We start from the raw sequence: 21,911 nt of genomic DNA, 5'->3' as shown, positions 1-21,911 counted from the left end.
GCCTGGAAGGCTGCAATCCATGGGGTCGCTGAGGGTTGGACACGACTGAGCGACTTCACTTTCATTTTTCACTTTCATGCATTGGAGAAGGAAATGTGCCGGGGTCCAGCCCCGGCTGATCCAGGCTATTCGAAGGAGAGACAGCATCGGCGACCTATTTATTTAAATATTCATCAAAGATATAAAGAGTAATAGAATGAGGATAGCTCAGTGAGGAAATTCAGTGGAGAAAAGAGGCTGAATAATGCAGCCAGAAGGTGAGAGAAAGAACTACATGGGGAGACCAAGTTTCGGTGAACAAGGCCTGCACTTTATTTTCCAAAGTAGTTTTTATACCTTAAGTTATGCATAGAGGATAATGGGGGAAGGGGTAGAGTCCTGCACTAAGCCAGGCTTTCTTCCTGCAAACTTAATCATATGCAAAAGTTTAGGTGATTTGCATCATCTTCTGGCCCGGAGGCCTGTTAACATTTTAAGACCCTTTCTTCAGAAAACTTATTTTTCTCTAAAGGTGATTAGGCAGGCGCCACCCTCCAAAAAGCATTAAAGTTGCATTCCTATAGGGCAAAGGTGTGGTGGGCTACAACAAAAAAGAATTAACTCAAGGGTCCAAGGTTACAAACATTAAAGCTACTACTTACACCAATTATATTAATCATTACACTGCCAGGGACACAGCAGGTAAGGGATATGGAAACTTAGCAGCAAACATTGGCCCAACAAGTGAAAAACCCTTCACCAATACAATTTCTAATCAATCTTTTAACTACTCAAAGGAATCTGTGTTTAGACGGTTTAGAACATCTCCTGCCTCTCACAGTTGGGAGGCTCTGAACAATCACATGTGGCCGGAGAAACCTATTCAAGCAGGCTAGAGGATTTCCAAAGGAGTTTGTAGGTTGAAACACTGTCACACCCAGGAATTATTAACTGGAGCTGTAAGCTAACTCTTTTTTTCAGAGAGAGGTAGTGGGGGATAGTCCCCCATAAAGTCAGAGGTGTAGGTGAAGGCACAAAGCAGAAAGTAGGCAGACTCTAGTTTTGGGGGTAGATGCTCGAGAATTTCCACGGGGACTCCTGAGGCTCGATCCCACCTTTGTGTATCCCGAGCCTCCTTCCTCATGACGTTTGCCACGGGCAGAGTTCCTCACGCTGGCTCCCGGCAGTGATAGAATTCCAGTTGAGCTATTCCAGATCCTGAAAGATGATGCTGTGGAAAGTGCTGCACTCAATATGCAATATGCACTCAATATGCAATATGCCGGCTCCCGGCAGAAATGGCAACCCACTGCACTGTTCTTGCCTGGAGAATCCCAGGGACGGGGGAGCCTGGTGGGCTTCCGTCTGTGGGGTCGCACAGAGTCGGACATGACTGAAGCGACTTAGCAGCAGCAGCAGCAAAATCACTACAGCTGGTGAGTGCAGCCATGAAATTAAAAGATGCTTACTCCTTGGAAGAAAAGTTAGACCAACTTAGACAGCATGTGAAAAAGCAGAAACGTTACTTTGCCAACAAAGGTCCATCTAGTCAAGGCTATGGTTTTTCCAGTGGTCATGTATGGATGTGAGAGTTGAACTATAAAGAAAGCTGAGCACCAAAGAATTGATGCTTTTGAACTGTAGTGTTGGAGAAGACTCTTGAGAGTCCCTTGGACTGCAAGGAGATCCAACCAGTCCATCCTAAAGGAAATCAGCCCTGAATGTTCATTGGAAGAACTGATGCTGAAGCTGAAACTTCAATACTTTGGCCACCTGATGTGAAGAACTAACTCATTGGAAAAGACCCTGATGCTGGGGAAGATTGAAGGCAGGAGGGGAAGGGGACCAGAGGATGAGATGGTTGGATGGCATCACCAACTCAATGGACATGAGTTTGAGTAAAGCTCCGGGAGTTGGTGATGGACAGGGAGGCCTGGCGTGCTGCAGTCCATGGGGTCACAAAGAGTCAGACATGACTGAGCAACTGAACTTAACTGAAGTATATGTATAATGATTGCAATGTCACGGGCATTCTTATTTCATTTTATAATAGAACCCAGCTGACTCATAATGCAGGGAGATGTGGTTGGTTACTGGAACCTTCCTGGGTCTCTTTTTCTCTGGATGCATGTAGGCATATAACTGTGTGTTGTTCAGTTAATAAATTTATCCATAATCATACACATCTGTATGGCCATATATTTTTGTGCTTGTATATATGTATGTGTAAGCCCACAAGCACATATTTTCTGTGTTCTGGGGTGGGGAACAATTGGGAAATTGGTTAAGAGCCAGGAATATGTATATTTCTGAATGTATTCCTCTGTTTCAAATTGAGTTTTTGATGGCCTTTAATTTTTATTATTCCCAAAGCTAACTTAAAGCCTGTAGATATTTTCATGTAGGAAAAAAAACTTATCTCTAGGTGTATTTTCTTCTCAATTAGTCAGAACAGAGGAAAAGGACCTTCTCATTCATTTCTCTCTTCCACATCTGTCTTACAAGCTTTTCTTTTCCAGTGTTGAGAAGCGCAACCTTGACATGGTTTAGAAGACATGTTAGAAGCAATGTAGTAGTTGCTACTTCTGTGTATTTTGCCACATGTATATATTTTTTATAATTAAATTTACTTATTTCTAATTGAAGGATAATTGCTTTACAATACTGTGTTGGTTTCTGCCAGATTGCATGGGGTTTGCAAGTTTTTCCCATGGAACATGCCTATATCTCTCAAGGGAATGGTGCCCTTGATTCCTCTAAATATCTGCGAGTCACTGTTACTGCTTTGTGGAACACTTTTATCCATTACCTATTGACCCAATGGTTTCTAAAATCAGTGACATTGGGAACAAATTTTGGGACTTGGGAACCATAGGGCTGCAAACTTTATATTTTGCCACATGAGGACATTAAAAAGAATATCTACAATTACTGTCATTTCATACAGGGAAGAATATTTTAGTGTTAGAAAATTAAGACAGGCATACTCTCAGACTAAAGTTAGGTTTATGAAAAATGTACTGTATTGTCCTTGCCTATTTTAATTTGTCATCAACTAGCACTGTTCCAAGGACTGGCTTCAGGGCCCACAACTGTGGTCCTCATCCTGTCCTATGCTGCCAAACCTCCTCCTCCTCTTGATTCCTTCTACCAAGGCTCACAGGAACTCTGTGAGCTCTGTGAGTCAAATGTAGATTTGTTGACTCAGAATGAGACGTAAAGCTACGAAGAGGACAGGACCTTCATCCTGATTAACATAGTTTATCCCCAGACAAGCTATGTAAGGTTACAATTTTGGAAGATTCTTGGATGATCATGAACTCAGAACAGGAGGGATCTCTTAAGAGACTTCGGGCTTCCCTGGTGGCTCAGACAGTAAAGAATCCGCCTGCAGGCAGGAAACCCAGGTTCTATCTCTGGGTTGGGAAGACCCCCTGGAGAAGGGAATGGCTACCCTCTTCAGTATTCTTGCCTGGAGAATTCCATGGACAGAGCAGCCTGGCGGGCCAAAGTTCATGGAGTCATGAAACACTCTGACACAACTGAGCGACTGACTGACTTAGAAATTTAAGGTTGGTCCTCACTTTCTGAGCCAGATGCTTTTATCTCCTCACCTAGAAGTTTTTGACGGTAGAGCCCTTCACCTCTGCCCCGCCTGTCCCCAGTGTTCTGGAATGGACACTGCCCAGGTTGGGAAGAGCTGTTCTGCTGTTTCAGTTTTTAGTGCTCTTCTCACTTTTAAACAGTGAGGTGATTTGCTTTACCTATTGAGGATGGAGAAGCTTTTTGCTTCTCATCAGTCCAGCCTGCATGTAAATGTCGTTATTTATATTTGAGTGAATGGTTTTCTCTCTTGTTTATTTGAGAAACAAGCATAAATTTCTTATTTCATGTGGTTTAGGGAGTCAGCTGTGCTTTCCTTGTTTAGTGACACATTTTTTAATATATTGTCCCTGCATGTAGTTTTAAATTACTTCCCGTCCCCCTGCCAGTTATTTCTGATTTCCCTCTTCAGTATTAGTCTAGATTGGTTTCTTCTAAGTTTTACAAGATAAGGAATAACAAATCATTGATTTCAAAGCAGTGTCTGAAGTAGTAGAGATTTACTTCAGACCATAGGACTTTCATGTGTTGAAACTGGAGGTGTGTTCCCCCCAAACACCCCGCAACTTTATTGAGGTATAACTAAAGTTAAATAACTCCACGTATTTAAAGAGGATTATATGGTTACTTTGGACATATGTACATATGTATGAAATCAGTCAGGATAGTGAACATTTTGATCACCTCCAAAAGTTTCCTAGTGCCACTTGGTAAGCTAGTCCTCTCTCTCTTCCTATCTCTTGAGTAACCACAATCTGCTTTCTGTCACTATAAATTAGTGTACTTTTTCTAAAATTTTATATTAATGGAATCCTACCATACATTCTTCTCTTTTGCCTGGCTACTTTCATTCTGCATATTTATTTAAACATTTCTCCATCTATATCAATAGTTAAATGGTTTTCTTTGCTGAGTAGTATTCCATTGTATTAGATATACTGCAGTTTGTTTATCCATTCATGTGTTGGTGAAAATTGTTTGCTATTGCTATAACTGCTATAGACATATGTCTATAGAGCTGCTATGAATATTCCTGTGGAGGTGTTTGGGTGGACATATGTTTTAATCTCTCTTGGTTAAATATCTGTGAGTAACTTTATAAAAAACTGCCAAGCTGTTTTCCAAAGTGGCTGTACCATTTTACATTCTCAGAAACAGTATAGGTGGGTTCTAGTTGGTCCATATTCTTGCTAACACTTGGTAAGGTCAGTCTTCTTACTTTTAACCAACCTGATAGATATGTGGCAGTATATCATTTAATTTGTATTTCATTAATTTATGATGTTGAACATCTTTGCTTATTGGCTGTTTATATATTTTGTTTGTGTGTATGTGGGTGAAGTGTCTTTTAAAATATTTTGCCATTTAAAAATTTTGTCTTCTAAAAGTTCTTTATTGTAGATACAGGTTCTTTACCTGACATATATATTGAAAATATTTTATATTAATCTTTGGATTGCCTTTTTGTTTTCTCACTGACATCTTCCAAAGAGCAGAAATTTTTAATTTTGATGAAGTCTGATGTGTTAGTCTTTGATTTTATATTTTTGTGTGTTCTAATTAGAAAGTTTGCCAACTTCAAAACTGTATTTTTGTGTATATTTTCTCCTAGGATTTGTATAGTTTTAGATTTTACAGTTTTTTTTATCCCCACAAACAAATACCCAGTTGATCAAGCACCATTCTTTGAAAGGACTTCCTTTTTCCATTGATTTTTTTTCACCTTTATGAAATCAGTTAATCCTGTATGTATGGATCTACCTCTGGACTCTGTATTCTATCCCGTTGAGCTGTTTTCTGTCTTTATGTGGATATGCAGTGCCTTAATGTGGTTTTATAGTAGGTCACAAAAGTCTTGGTAGTGTTCGTCCTTGTTGGTCTTCCAGTTTTGGTCTCTTCTTTCAAAGTTGTTTTGGCTCTTCTAGGTCCTTTGCCTGACCATTATCAATCTTGGAGCCAGTTTATCACTTTTTATAAAAGAAGTCTTCTGAAAGTTTGATTGGAATTGCTTTAATCTGTAGATCAATTTGGAGGGAATTATCATCTTAACAAAATGGAGGCTTCCAATCCATGAACTTAGGATCTCTTTTCATCTGGTTGTCTTCTTTAATTTCTCTCTGACTTGTTTTATAGTTTTTAATGTACAGTGCTTGAACATCTTTTGTTAGATTTATTCCTGAATATTTTATATTTTTGATGTTATTGTAAATGGACTCATTATTGAAATTTCAAATTCTTTGTTACTAATATGTAAAATGGAACTTTGTTTTATACCCTTTTTAACATTTATTTTTTGGCTGCGCCGGGTCTTCATTGCTGTGCCTGGCTTTTCTCTAGTTGTGAGCGGGGGCTGCTCTTGGTCCCGTGCTCGGGCTTCTCACTGCACTGGCCCCTCTTGGAGACCACGGTTCCGGCCACTCGGGTTTCAGTAGTTGCAGCATGTGGCTCAGTAGTCGTGGCCCTTGTGCTTAGTTGCTCTGAGGCATATGGGGTCATCCTGGACCAGGGATCAAACGCATGTACCCTGCATTGACAGGCAGATTCTTAACCACTGGGCCACCAAAGAATTCCGTGTATTACTCCTGCCGTATTTTCTTGCTAAATTTATTAGTTCCAATAGTAGGTGTGTAGATGCCCTGGAATTTTCTATGTAAGTAGTTGTCACCTGCAAATAGAAATGGCTTTATTTACTCCTTTTGATTTCTGTGCCTTTTAATTCTGTTCTTTGCCTTATTGCAATGTTTAGGACATTTGAATAGAAGTGGTGACCACCTTGTTTGCAGGGGAAACTTTGACTTTTAAGTTGATGTTGGCTGTAGGTTTTTTGGTAGTTGAGATGCCCTCAATTGTTTTAAGTTTCCTTGTTTTCCTAGTTTTGTTTTTCATGAATAGATAGGGAATACTGTCATTTCTTTTATTTTTAAATTGCATTTATTGGAGCAATCATTGTTCTCCTTTATTCTGGTAATATATCACATATTCCCCTGTTAATATGGTGAATGATATTAACTAATTTTTTATTAAACCAACCTTGCATTCTTAGAATAAACTGTATTTGGTTATGATGTATTTTACTTTTTACTTAGAGTCTATTGCACATATTTTGCAGGATTCTAGTCAAATATTTTGCAGGATTCTAATCTGATATTTGGAGAAGGCAATGGCACCCCACTCCAGTACTCTTGCCTGGAGAGTCCCATGGACAGAGGAGCCTAGTGGGCTGCAGTCCTTGGGGTCACTAAGAGTCGGACACGACTGAGCGACTTCACTTTCACTTTTCACTTTCATGCATCGGAGAAGAAAATGGCAACCCACTCCAGTGTTCTTGCCTGGAGAATCCCAGGGACGGGGGAGCCTGGTGGGCTGCCGTCTATGGGGTCGCACAGAGTCAGACACGACTGAAGCGACTTAGCAGCAGCAGTCTGATATTTTAAGTTGGAGTCTGTTGCTAATACTTTGTCAAGGATTTTTAGGTCTATATTCAAAAGGGATATTGGTCTGTTAATTTTCTTTTTTTGTAATGTCTTTGTCAGGCTTTGGTATTTAAGGACACTACCTTATAGAATGAATTCAGTCATGATCTTCTTTTTTGAAAAAGTCTGATAAGATTGCTTTTATTTCTTCATTGTATATTTGATATAATTTTACATTAAAACTCTCTGAGTTTTCTTTTGGGAGTATTTTTGGATAAATTCAACTCCTTTGTTAGAAATGGGCTGTTCAGATATTCCTTTTCTTCATGTTAAGTGACATTTTCAATAAATTTGTCCATTTCACCCAAGTTTTTTAGTTTGTTACCATAGTATTTTCTTATTATCCTTTTAATGGCTTTGTTTTAAAGCGATAACCCCTTTTTCATTCTAGCTATAGGTGTTGGAGCAGTCTAGCTGGGGATGGGGATTAGAGTGGGAGTGAGTACCAATTTTGTTGATATTTTCAAAGAACCAGCTTTAGACTTTGTTAACTTTCTCTGTTGTGTGTGTTCTGTTTTATTGATTTCTCTTATCTTTATTATTTTCCTCCTTATTTACTTTTGGTTAAATTTGCTCTTTTTTTAAAGCTTCTTAAAGGCAGAGAATTTTGTTTTTAAAGCTTTGTCTTTAAAGAGCTTTGATTTATTTAATAAACATTTACTAAAACTCTGAGTCAGTATCAGACACTGTCATAGGTCTTAAAGCTGTGAAGACAAGTAGGACAAATTGCTTGCAGAATAGTGAAGACTGATACATGTGTGCAGTCTGTTACAAAAGTGGCACATCATTTGAAATTAATCACTTTGGATAAGAAAGCTTGAAGCCATCACTGCCTAATGTTTTCTTATATGTTCTTCATTTTTAATTATCTGTTATTACACAATTAAAAGTAAATTTTTCCATGTTAGTGACATGTTCCAAGTGTCCTGTTCTGTCTTACAGATAATTTATTGTTTGTAATCAACTCCATCAAGCAAGAGATTGTAAACCGAGTACAGAGTCCAAGAGAGGAGAGAGGACCCAACATGGGACAGAAGCTTGAAATCCTCATTAAAGATACTCTTGGTAAGAAGAATACTGGATAAACTAATAACAAATAACAACATTCAGTGTAAGGCATGTGACTCAAGGGAACAGTAAAAATTCTTTTAAGGAAAAACTCAAGTGCTCTCATTGTAGTTACTTTCCTTTACAAGAAGATTTAGCATTCATAAACATATCCTGCTGGTAACCACAGCTTATTATTTAGACTTCATCACTGAACTATTTTAACACTTGCGAGAGATAAACTTCTAGCAACTTTAACCTTCTTTGGGGAAAATAAAGGTCCTTGACCTTGCCAAGCCTGCAGTATATACTTGTAGAGATTCTTACCTACTTGTTTTACTCTTTCACAGGTTTCTAACAAACTTGCTTACCTGGTTTTCCATCCCTGAACAGATTGTGCCACATAGGGAGGAACAGAGAGGCGGCCAAACAGAAGTCAGGCAGAGTGATACCTGACAGGGAGGGTAGAGGTAGCTAATGGAGACATAGACGTTCGAACCCTAGAGAACCAAGAGCTTAGCTGCCATAGGAGCAAGTCAGATCAGCCTGTGATCAGTAGCATCCCAAGGGCATTACAGCATAACACAATCTGTGAAAACCCTGAAGCATCGTAAAATTGGTTCTTTGTTTAACTGTTTTTTCTAAGATTGTCTCTTAAAAACTGGTTCTTACATCGTCATTCTGTATAGTAGTAAATTTCACTTACCTGGAAATTTTCTTCCAGTTCATTTTCACCCAGAATGCTGACTGTATACTGAATCAGTTCACTTAAAAGAATTAGAGCTTACTTTTCAATCATTAATTCGTTACCTGAATTTAGAGTGCCAAACACTATTATTAAAAAAAATTCAATTGTAAATATTTTAGAATTTAAGACAGCTTTTCTGATACCCAGTTATTATAAATTCACTCATTCCACAAAATTTTTTCAATGCCTTACTATGTGCCAGATGTTGGGGAACACAGGGATTAAGCAAAGATTTTGTTGCTACTCTTCTTAAGAAGCTTGCAGTCTAAAAATGGAGCATAAAGAATAAACAGAAAACCAGAAATAATAATATTGTGGTAATTGCTATGAAGAAATTAAGATTCTTAGATGGAGTGGAGTGAGCAAGACTATTTTATTCCTGTTTATACAGAAATATTCCTGTATACCAAATCTGCTGCTAAAATAATTGCATTTTATTTCATTGAAAATAAATGCACGTTGAATGCTTCCATGTACTTAGTAAGTTTATCATGGTTTTTGAAATGACTATTAGTTTCTCTTGTCAGCATTGTGTTCATAATGAATGTAAAATATACTAGTGTTTCTGAATGGCAATTGGGAATCATTAGTAAAAGTAGCACTGCATATAGATTTTAACCCAAAGGTTTCATGAAATTTGACAACTTTCATGTTTGCAGGCCAACGGAGAAGATATGAAAGAGATATTTAAGAAACAAGAAAAAAGAGTTTGTTAGTCTAGAAAGGGGTAAACAGCTTGCATTTGTATAGAACTTACTGTGATCCAGGATCTGACTGTTAAGGTTGTTTAGTCATTTACTTCCACAGTTCTGTGAAGGAGGTATTATTATCCTGGTTTTACAGATAAGGAATTGGAAGCCCAACAAGGTAGTAAGTAACTTGCCACGAGTCCTATAGCCAACAAGTAGGGGGACTAGGAATAGAAATAAGTTCTGCTACTTGCAAGTGCTTGCACTGTACCCATGTAGCATCACTTGGCCTTGTCATCTGACACTCATCTCTAGATAGTTTAATACATAACTGTATAACTCACAGGTGGCCCACTAAGTGCCTTGTCCAATAGACTTACTTGAGGATTTATTTTTCTTGATATTCTATGTAACATTTGATTCCACTGAACACTTATCTTCATTCTTGAAACATTTTTATTATTTTAAGATGCTTCAGGTTCTGCATGCCTTATTCCCTATCTTTTTACACACACACAAAAATGCTGGTGGTTTCTCTTTGGCTCTAGCAATATCCACTGGTCATATGCAGAAATTAAGATATGTTTTAAAAACACAAAAGCTCATTTAGCATAATGGTTAAAAAGAGAGTATTTGAAATCAGTTCTAGATTCAAGTCCTGACCCTGCCACTTATTACCTGAGGACCGTGGGGAAGTAACTTCACTTCCCTCAACCTAATTTTATTCATCTATAAAATGTGGACAGTTGTGTTGATTAAATGGAAAGAGTACGTATAAAGAACTTAGCATACTGCTGAACACAGATTCTCAATGCTCAGTAAGTATTAGTTGTTGATATTACCACATTACATTGTAAACATTTGAGTTTGTTTCCCTAAAAGACTTTTATTTCTACATAGTCTTCCTATGTTAGGTAGAGAGAGGAATCTAATGTTTTGTAAGAAAAAAATTCTTCCTGCCTTTTTATTTTTTAATTTAAAGGTTTATATATTGATAAGTCAGAGAAGGCAATGGCACCCCACTCCAGTACTCTTGCCTGGAAAATCCCATTGACGGAGGAGCCTGGTAGGCTGCAGTCCGTGGGGTCGCTAGGAGTCAGACACGACTGAGCGACTTCACTTTCACTTTCACTTTTCACTTTCATGCATTGGAGAAGGAGATGGCAACCCACTCCAGTGTTCTTGCCTGGAGAATCCCAGGGACGGGGGAGCCTGTTGGGCTGCTGTCTATGGGGTTGCACAGAGTCGGACACGACTGAAGCGACTTAGCATAGCATAGCATATTGATAATTTTGTGCTTTTCCCTTTATACCTGATTATCAGTTTTACCAGATACAGTCCTTTACTCACATTCTCCTGCCTTGAGTATTTTAAATATGTTTGTCCATTTTTATTCTGGCATAAAATATTACTTTTGAAAAGCTAATAATTGTCTGATTTTTTTCCCCTTATGTCATTTGCTATTTTTGCCCAGATGTCAGCAGGATTTTTTTTTCTTTTTATTTAAATCTTAGTAACTTTACTAGACTATGTCTTGGAGTTGGTCATTTTAGGTCCGTAGTCTCATATACACTCTGTGCTCTTTCAATAAATAACTTCAGATCTTTTAGTATTTAATTTGTTGCCTTGCTATGGTTTTCTTCTTTGGGGATACTTACTATTTGTGGATTGAATCTTCTTTGCCTATCTTCAGTATTTTCTGAGGTATATTCACTTTTTCTCAAATTTAAGAAGATCTCTTCATTTCTAATTTTAAAATTCTTTCCTTTTTCACTGCTGTTCTCTCAGATGCATTATCTGTTGTGTTTATTTGCAGCTCTTACATTCCTTTTAGTTTTAACTTCAGGAATTAATTTTTTCATTTTCTAATTTTTTGAGGTGTGATTGACATTTTATGTTTCAAGTGTATAATGTACTGGTTTGATATTAGTATATATTACAAAATGATCACCACAATAAGTCCAGTTAACGTCCATCAGTATGCATAGTTAACAACATATTTTTTTCTTGTGATGAGACCTTTTAAGATCCTTTCTCCTACCTACTTTCAAATATGCAGCACAGTATTATTAACTAACTATGGTCACCATGCTGTATGTTACATCCCCTTCATTATAGATGACTTTATCTTTAAGAACATATATTTTTTGGTTTTGTTTACAGCTTTTTTTCCTGAATTCAATCTTGTCTGATATTACAGTCATGAATACAACTTTCTTATTATTTATATTTGCTTGGTAACTCTTTGCCTACCCTTTTTTTCTTTTTGGTAAGATTTTATTGAGGAAATCAACTTATAATTTGTTCTTTGATTAGGACAAGATAAAGGAAAAACAGAATTTCAGATGGAACAATGACATAAACATATCAGGATATCCAGAAATTTACATGTATAGAAAAGAGTTTTTAAACCTCCACATTAGTTTTTTTTTTTTTTTTTAATTGGAAGAGAATTGCTTTACAATGTTGTGTTGGTTTCTGCCATATATCATCGTGAATCAGCAATAGGTGTACGTATGTCCACTACTTTCTGAACCTCCCTTCCATCCCCCATCCCACCCCACCGTTGTAGGTTGTCACAGAGCTGGGTTAAGCTCCCTGCAGCTGCATCACACTCGCACTGGCTGTCTGTTTTACATATGGTAATATATATGTTTCCATGCTGCTTTCGCAGTTCATCCCATCCTCTCCTTCCCCTGCTGTGTCCCAAGTCTGTTCTTTATATCTGCATCTTTATTACTGCCCTGCAAATAGGTTTATCAGTACCGTTTTTCTGGATTCCATATATTAATATATGCATTAATATATGATGTTGTCTTTCTCTTTTTGACTTCACTCTGTATAACAGGTCCTCCCCAGAACTGACTCAAATTTTTTATGGTTGAGTAATATTCCATTGTATATATGTACGATTATTTCTTTATCTATTCATCTGTTGGTGGACATCTAGGTGTCTTTTAGAATTGTGGTTTTCTCAAGGTATATGCTCAGTAGTGAGATTGCTGGGTCATATGGCAGTTTTATTCCTAGTTTTTCAAGAAATCGCTGTATCAATTTACATTCCCACCAGCAGTGCAAGAAAATTCCTTTTTCTCCACATCCTTTCCAGCATTTATTGTTTGTAGATTTTTTGATGATGACCATTCTGGTTGGTGTGAGGTGATACCCATTGTAGTTTTGATTTGTATCTCTCTAACAAACAAGTGAGATTGAGGATTTTTTCCTGTGTTTATTAGCCATCTAGTCTTCTTTGGAGAAATGTCTATTTAGGTCTTCTGCCCATTTTTTGATTGGTTTGTTTGTTTTTCTGATCTTGAGCTACATCAGCTGCTTATATATTTTGGAGATTAATCCTTTGTCAGTTACTTGATTTGTAATTATTTTCTCTCATTTTGAGAATTGTCTTTTTTGCCTACCCTTTAATTTTCAGTCTTTCTGTATTGCTTTATATGAGATCTCTTTTTAAAAGGTCTTAGATTAAAATGTAGACTTCATTTTGATTTTAATACCATAAATTCACTCCTGGATTTTTATATATAACTTATAGTTTGGCTTTTCTTTGTTAATCAGTCTAGGAGTTTTTCTTTCTTTTTTAAAAGTTTACTTTTGGCGGCATTGCCGTGCATAAGCTCTTCATTGTCGGGCCTGGGCTTTCCCTAGTTGCGGCAGGCGGGGGCTGCTCTCAGGTTGTGCGTGGGCTTCTCACTGTGGTGACTTCTCTTCTTGCAGAGCGTGGGTTCTGGGCGTGGCTTCAGTAACTGCAGGTGTCGGCTCTGGAGCACAGGCTCAGCAGCTGTGGGACACGCGCATGCCCCATGGCATGTGGGCTCCTACTTTCTGGATGAGGGCTCAAACCCGTGTCCCCTGCATTACAAGGTGGATTCTTAACCACTTGACTGCCAAGGGAGTCCCCAGGAGTTTTTGTTTAATGGATGTGTTTCACTCATTTTTATTTATTGATACATGTTTGGTTTTAACTTCTGTCATCGAAAGCTCTGTTAGGATTGTTCATATGACTTTCTTGGTTTCTGTTGTCATTCTATTCATATTCTGTTGTCATCCATATTATTGTAGTTTCATTTTGTATGTGTTCTCTGATTATTTTCTACTTCTGCATTTTTGTCTTGCAGGCTCACTTTTTAATTATAATGTGTACTTAATTTTTTCTCAACTTTTCATTTAAAATATCAGTCCTACAAGAAAAGTAGAAATAAATAGTCCAGTGAACATTTGCATGTCATTCAACTAGATTAACCAGTGTTAATATTTTTGTTGCATTTGCTTTAGTTCTGCTTCCATCTACATTTTTCCCTATAAATATTTGACAGTAACTTACAACATGATTTTTCATCCCCTACTACTTCAACATGTGTTCCTCAAGAACAGGGACACTTTCTTACCTATACACGATACTATCGGCACTTCCTGGTTCAACATCGCCATAACATCTATGTGGAGTTCATATTTAAATTTCCCTAGTTGTCTCAGTAATGTCCTTTATAACTTTTTTTTGATCCAATTTGTATCAAATTTTGATCCAATTTGTATCAAAAACTTGTTTGTTTTTGATCCAATTAAGTATCATGTGTTGCATTTAGTTTTTTGTTCTTCTTCTTTAATCTAAATCAGTCTCCTAGTCTTTTTTCTTTCCATAAAAAAATCCAGGTAGTTGATCTTGTAAAATGTCCCAGCATCTGAATTCATGTTTCCCCATAATCAGATACAGTTATATTTTCTTGGCAAGAATACATTGTAGGTTATATCCTTCTCATTATGTCAATCAAGAAACATACATGGTCCTGTGGTTAAGACTTGGCCTTCCAATGCAGGTGGTGTGGGTTCCATCCCTGGTTAGGGAGCTAAAAATGGTCCACATCAAAAAAAAAGTCTTGAAAAGAAGAAACACACAGTATCAGTCTGTCCACTTATTGGTCCCAGTGAACTTGATCACATGGTTAGGGTGGTGTCATTACTCTCTTACGGTATATTGACTCCTTATAAGCAGTTACTAAATAGATTTTTCTGCTTCCATCTCCTTTTAATTGCTTATTTTTTATTATATTTTAAAACATATATACCTCTGTTATTGAAAATCAATAAATCAGATATTTTCAATCTCAGTCATAGAGGATGAGGAAGACAAAAAAAATAAACATACTTGTAGTATCTCCCATCTTTCTTTCCTCTTCCAAGTTTGCTTATTTATCCACTTACCTTTAAAATGAAGAAAAATGCACATAAGATTGATCGAATCCTTATTGAAAAAATGACTCAAAACATCCTGTAGATATGTATTTTTGGTCACATGGGTGAAGCCCATCCATGAGATACAGTGGAGTTAAAGCAATTGGAAGAGACTGGCTGTGAGAGAACAGGAAAAAGACACGTTGGCAGGTTTTAGGAAACAGTGTCTGTTGGCAGGTTTGGGGTTTGGGTTTGGACTGTTCTTGGTTGGACCCTGCTAGTCTTGTGGGCACTAGTTACTGTGGGTAGAATTATTTTCTGGGCTGTAGTAGCAAGCAGCAAGCACTCATCTAGGAGTCGTATCAAGCTGAGGGCCACCCCTGACCCTCAGATTTTCCTGTTCCTTATATATCTAAGTGTGCCTTTTACTCTTTTCTTCAGGTCTCCCAGTTGCTGGGCAAACCTCAGAATTTGTTAACCAAGTGTTAGAGAAGACTGCAGAAGGCAATCCCACTGGAGGCCTTGTAGGACTAAGGATACCAACATCAAAAGTGTAATCAGCTTCATTGGACCACTGGTCAGAAATGTCTGTGTGTGTCACGTTATTCATTGTAAATTTTCATTCTGTTTTGCATGTCAGTTTAGCATTATGTAAACATTTACAATTAGGTTACATTGTTTTAAGAACTAAGTAGCATAAGTGAAGCATGATCCAAAATACTTGATTATTGCATTTTTCAGAGCATAAACCATGGTTAAAACTGCTACAGGCATCAGAGTTGAAAATCATACATTTAAATAGATGTTTAGATACAGATTACAAAATCTGTTAAAGCAAGACACTTAGAAAGAGTGAAGATAATAGTAAATGCCAAATATTGTGGCAGGTTTATGCTCTGAACCACACACAAAAAAATTGAGGAAGCATTTTTTTAAACAGTCAGTTTTGATTGTTTTTAGAATTATTGCTTTTTGTTCTAATTTTCCACAACTGTTACTCTCACTTGTACATGGCACAACCCAGCACTCATGCCCATGTGCCATATTAGATGTTCATTTTCCGAGCTCTATATGGTATATATAAATATATATATAAATATATATATATAATGTCTGTGCAAGTAAGAAAAAAAAGCATATTCTTTGTGCCTTGTATTTTGGGGAAACTATAAAACTGGTAATATTTTGTATGATGAAAACCCTAATGAGGAAAAAAAACAAGATATATAGGTGGAAAAATTATGGGGTTTAAATGTTTTTTTGTTCCAACTCTTTTTCAAAATTTTTGAATGTATATAGGACTATGTTGAAATGTAGATATATGCCACAGAGTCTGTGTATTGTATAAAAAACAAAACAAAAAACAAACAAAAAAAAAGATGGCTCTAGAAAACTCATATTTCGGTACTTGACCGGAAGAAGACAAATACTTGCACATTATTGCGATTGTTTTATTTTTTGTACCAAAGACAAATGCAACTGATATGGCAAACTGCCAGTCTAAGTAAAGTTTTGCACAGCTTACATGATACTGTATGAATGTATGAAAAAAAAGGAGAAAAAAAAGAAAAACGAAAAGGTCAGGGTTAGGGATCTTACTGAACTGTGAATTTTATTTCTGTTTGGGTCCAATTATCTACAGAAGGAGCATCCACACACACAGATATTATTTTGCTGTTCCTCTAGTTCGCTTCCATAGTAGATAAGTTGGTGGCCATTTAGGTGTCTGTAAGTCTTTTTATTTCTGCACTTATTGTAGGAAATTTTAATATATTTCATTTTAGTAAGCTATTGGTAAAATAGTTTTTGACCTTGAAAATTAAAAAGTTTATTTAGCTTGTTGTAGTATACTTCCACCAAACAACCAAAATACAGATTATTTTTATTGTATTATGTATATATATGTAAAGAAAGAAAAAAGCTAAAAATATCTAATTCTTTAGTTGCCACTTTTCCAATTGATGTATTATTGTGCATGTAATATTTTCAAAGATCAACACAAGCTTAAAACAAAAAAAAATTTATAGATTTTTATATTTTTGTACAGGTATTTTCAAACTAGCTTCTTCAAACTTAACATGTGACTTATTCTTCTTCTATAGTTTCTAGAACTGAGAAATATTAACACATTTAGTTTTTAGGTGCTCTTTTTGTTCACACAAAACAGCTTCATTAGTCAGTGTTTTAACTATGTTAAAGCTTTACCTCTTGATGAGAAATTTCTTATGTCAAGGCAGCGTTATAAACCTTCCCTACAAATCTTTCCATCCTGTCTCTCTCACTGTTTTATTTTCAGATTTTGTGTTTTGAACTCTGAAAACTGATAACTTAAAAATTCTATCTTTTTAAAAAAAATTCTCTTTAGCCAGAAAAAAAAATACCAAAAATTTCAGACCTAGCTGCTGGGAAGATATCTATTTCTCCAACTACTTCTCCATACCCCTTGGAGAGTTTATTTTTAATTATATTTTGTCTCTACAGCGTGTTTCCTTTTATTTTCTTCCTGCCCACCACCCTCTCCCATTTGTAAGTGATAGCACGTGAAGCTATAGCTTATAAAGGTTTGGTTCTAATACGCACAGTAACAACAGAGCAATGTTGCTTTCATGCTTCTTTGACATTATGAAGAAGAATCTCCAAGAAGGATTGTCTTAACACCTTAGCTGAACTGTGATGCACAAGATTACCCTGTGTGCTTGGTGGAAATGTACATGGTTAGTGCATTCACACTAAACAGATAAGCTCAGATTTAATGGTTTAATAGAATGTAAGTTTATTGGTCAATGGTTTTCATTTTTAGGTGGGAGAAGGCAAAGCACAGGTTTGTATCTTGGAGGTATATGAAGTTTTGACAGAGTGTGTCTGGGAAACTGAAATATGTTCCAGAATACGGCAGTTTTGCAATCAGGTGAAAATCACTTCATTGGTAGAGACTCCGCTGATGAGGTTTATAAAATTGCCCCTTTCTAGCTGCTCTGTTAGGAATTCTGGTTTTTTATACCTTTTTCTTGTCTGCGAACCAGAATTTGATTTTTTGGTCTTGCATTTCAAAAAAAAAGACTTTGAATCTGTTTAGTAGATTCCATATCCTTGCATTTCAGTGTTTTATATGTACTACTTAAGTTAAATAGTTAAAAGCTTTTAAATAGTTGAGCTTTTTAATGTTGACACTTTATTTTGTACCTACCTATTTATATATGTATGTATATCTTAGAAAAAGCACTTTGTTAAAAAAAAATTGCATTTTATATGATTCCTGCCATTTGCTGCTAAATCTGGGCTGGTCAGAATGCTGCAGCGATACTTGATCTAAATAAAAACCTGGCAGTAAAATGTAGAGTGAAAGTTAAATCCTCTTGCTGTTTTAACTTTATCATAAAGATGACATAGGCAAGCTGTGCAGCTTTACATTTTAACCAGGGGACTCTGTGGCATTTAAAACCGTCTAGAAATGGTTGTACTTTAATGCCAGTAATAATCTGCTTCCTCTATTGTCATTAAAATATATACGTTTAGTGTATCACACAAACAAATCTTATAAGGGTAACGTAAAAACCCCAACAATTGTACATGTTCTGTTTTTGAAAATTGTGGCATGTATTTTTGGGTGAAGATCATTAGAGAAGAGCTCTCTAAAGGTTTTCTGTGTTCATTCATGGTATACAGATAGCTCATAATGAAGTCCAGAATCTTACGTTAAGTGAAAGCATTGTGAATTCACCTCAAATAAACCCATTGTTCCCAAAGCAATTACAAACTTTGACTCTAGTACTACTATGATTTAAAAAAACAAAAAATGTTCTTCCTCGTTTCAGATACACTGGATTCTTTATAGAGTTTGTCTCCATGTGAAAGCATGCTGTCCGGTTGTCCTTGTTAAGATCTTGTCTGAGTTTTGAATTGGGTGCCACACTTTTTCAGTCAGTATGATTGCTTGTTCTACTGTACCATGTACGACTCTTGTCCTTTCCTATATCCTTCATGACAGATTATGATGTGGCTTTATATTGTGCCTTACTTGTACATTTAAAACAAAACGTCTTCATTCCCTTTTACTTCCTAACTCTTTCACTTTGAACTTTTTGGTAAGAGAATCAGAGCTATTATAAAAACATCATGAAGGATTTCAGATGAGTATGGTTTTAAATTCCCTCTCTTTATTGTTATTTTATATTTGTATGAAAGACCAGTTTTGAATGGTCTTTGAATATGAGAGGGAAAGATTAGCAGTAATTTCACTACATCCCTTTTTCCTAACTTTCATGAATTTGTCATACATCTTCTTTCTGATGCTTGACTTTATTTGCTCCTTAGCAATAGTCTGCATTTAAAGAAAGGTGTGTTCAGTTCATCAGCTTGAAATTGACCATTTCATTTTTCCAGAATTTTTTAGGAAAAGAGTACTCATTTTGTTTGTTTTATAAAACAGATGACAAGTCTCTTTAAAAGAAACAGAAGTACAGTACTTTTGAAATACAATGCTGTTAGTTTGGATTTCTTTTTTTATATATAATATTCATACAATTATCTGATGTTTGCCTTCATTAATAAAGCTGTTAGTTTATTCACCAAAATGTCAAGAATGGATGTGCTTTTCTTTATTCCATACATTTAAAAATATTTTAGCTGCTAAGATTTAGTTAACTTTCTAAGAAACGAATTCAAGTTGCCTTCAGCAGGAATTAACACAAACTTATGTTCCCTTTCTTTATATAGTCTTCCTAAAATGCTGTTCAAGTATTTTCTAGTTAATTATGTAACAGAATGTTAGCATCTCTCCAAATCTTGAAACTTGAATTTTGAGAATGCATTGAATTATGCTTTCAGTGTTAAAGGTTTCAATTCTCCTTCTAGTGAAGTCTGTTGTGGAATACCATTTCCCATGGAACTGAGGCCATTTCCACAACTTTGCACAGAACTGCAGTCTTGTTCTTCCCTCAGATCATGACAAATAAGTCTCACACAGTGCCGTAATACTTGTGGATTCTTTTGTAATCTTTGTAATCTTAATAAGGGCATTATGAGAAGATGACTCCATGTTTTTTTTAATATTTCAAACACATTGGGGTGTAACCATGAGTGTCAGCCGTAGGAATGGTGGTTTCGTTTTAAGGAATAAGCGTGTTGGGGAGGATGACGACAGTACTACTGACAGTTTTACCCTTCCGGGGCGAGTGGGGTTATGTGTTGAAGCATAATCCTCGTGCTGAGCAAACTGACTGAAATCTAGAAATTACACCTAGGGACTGAATTATGCCAAATTGCCATCTTCCTTTAGAAGAGAGAGGTTTGGGGATAGTGGTAAGGGAACAAAACCTTAAGACTACTTCTGAATGGTACTTTGGAACTGACGACTTGGTGACTGGTGAGGAGCATCAGAGTTGGGTATTTCAATGTGCCAAGTTTGGGTGAACCGGGTTTGCCTCTTTCATCACAGTGTAAACACAATTGTGTAGTTGACTAAATCCTGGGTGGATGTGAGCGGGACTGATTACTGTGTCTTGCCCTTCGCCCTTTGTTTTTTTCAGAACCAAATAACAGAAATGTATATGTGTGTACTGTATCTGCCTTTTCGCCACATTTTTATGACATTGTATTCCACTGCCTGCTTTTTTTTTTTTTTAAACCTTCTTTCCCTAGGATTTGTCCTATAACTTAGCATTTGTGGTTAACAGTGATACTAGGGCTGACCGCACATAAGAAGTCACAAGAGAAGAGCGGAAGGGCAAGAATTCAGAGCATTTGTTCATACAATGTGGCGACCTCTTTGGCATAGCGCGTAGGATCCTGTTTGTAATGCTATCATGAATATTCTGTAGTTTTGTTTCCCTCCCCGCCAACTGGAGCTATGAAACTTTTTATTGGATTCAGTCTTGTCTGTTGTCTAGAAAGAATTTTATCTTGTTGACGCATGAGCTGTTTAAAAATTATTCTATTAAATGTTGGTTAATAGTTGTGCAGTTTTTCTTTTCAGAAGAAAAGGCAATACAATCGTTGCCTTTGTTTTCTGTCACCTTCCAGCCCCTCAGCACTTCTAGTCAGATACAGATTCATCAGTGTATGCAACATCCTTTGTAATTTAAAATAAAAAAAGCTGAAAAGAAAAGGTTTTCAATTGTTTGCCTCGTGTTTTCGTCCTTCCTTTTCCCATTGCTTTTCTGTTGCTGTCTGAGGTGACCATCTACCCTTCAAAGTAAGCCACTGCAACGAAATTCTGAGCTGGAGACGGCAGTGAACTGTCGGTAGCACTGCCCCTCTCTTGGTGTAGTGCACAAAGAGCTAACATTTTTTAACACTTAGAGCTGATTTTTCAACTTGCTAGTTAAATTTTGTTACTACGTAGTAGTATTTATTGACAGAAACACATTCTTTATAGTTTAGAACATAGTTTATCCTTATTTCTTCTTGATTCTCTGGCCACGTGAGTTCTCTGAGGGAAATAAAGTATTTTGAGGCTTGCCTGACTTAAGCTTTTGTATGTGTGTTTCATAATTCTCAGTAAATCCCAAGCTTGGCTGAGCGTGTACACAGAACCCTTAAATCGGTGGACCTGAGTGAACCTCACTGCAGCAATGTGCCTTCAGCCGACAAACATTCGTTTAGCAGTTACTCTGTGAAGACTTGTGCTAGGTACTGGCTGGAAAGAAATTAAGAGACCTCCAGGAATATTCAGTTTGCTGAGGGAGGCCACATGGTCTGAACAGGACCACAGAACACCACCAGAGCTTTACACACGCAAAGGGTTCTAGGCACATCAGTACGGAGGACATTACCTCAAGGACACTGGTACCACATCCAGTGGGGGGTGTTGAGAGGATTGACAGGCTGTGCTCAGGATATCCCTGGTCCCTGGAAGAAGCCCTTTTTGCTTCATTTGAGTGATAGTGATAGGCAGTCAGGAAGCAGAGTGGACATGCCTCTCATGGGCTGGTTCTGCTTGCAGGCTTAACCTCACAGGAGCCTCTGTCGAGGTCTGGGCATTTGAAGGAGCTGGGTGAGGTGAGCCCTTCAAGTAGAGCTCTTAGGAAACTGAACCTTCTGTGGGTAGCGTGCAGTGAGGTGGGTGGTTCAGTTGTCCCTCCTTGCCGACACTGATTTCAGAACCAGGAGAACACCTTAGCCAGAGAGAAAAACATTAGTTCGGAATTACTTTCATGTCCCAGCTGAAAGGTTCAGAATAGGAAGAAA

The 21,911-nt window shown here is 37.0% G+C and overlaps 1 protein-coding gene and 1 long non-coding RNA gene across 5 annotated transcripts in view; one reads left to right on the top strand and one right to left on the bottom strand.

Annotated features, from left to right (window-relative positions):
• CREBRF (CREB3 regulatory factor) overlaps positions 1–20,829 on the top strand; it is a 60,798-nt gene extending 39,969 nt beyond the window's left edge. For all 4 annotated transcript variants that reach the window (XM_086362181.1, XM_086362182.1, XM_086362183.1 and 1 more), the window contains 2 exons: positions 7,998–8,120; positions 15,165–20,829. In XM_086362181.1, the coding sequence (XP_086218307.1) occupies positions 7,998–8,120; positions 15,165–15,280 (239 nt within the window). In that variant the 3' untranslated portion in view covers positions 15,281–20,829. The remainder of the gene's footprint in view (positions 1–7,997; positions 8,121–15,164) is intronic.
• LOC147350577 (uncharacterized) overlaps positions 20,407–21,911 on the bottom strand; it is a 5,267-nt gene continuing 3,762 nt past the window's right edge. Inside the window, exon 3 of the long non-coding RNA XR_015148989.1 lies at positions 20,407–21,838. This is a non-coding gene — a long non-coding RNA (uncharacterized LOC147350577). The remainder of the gene's footprint in view (positions 21,839–21,911) is intronic.

The sequence above is a fragment of the Bos grunniens genome, chromosome 20 (genome assembly GCF_055505025.1).
Source record: "Bos grunniens cultivar Pamir isolate PY7600 chromosome 20, Bosgru_T2T1.0, whole genome shotgun sequence".
Lineage (NCBI taxonomy): Eukaryota > Metazoa > Chordata > Mammalia > Artiodactyla > Bovidae > Bos > Bos grunniens.
Note: the sequence above shows the minus strand (reverse complement) of the source record. Positions and strands in the feature narration are given on the sequence as shown.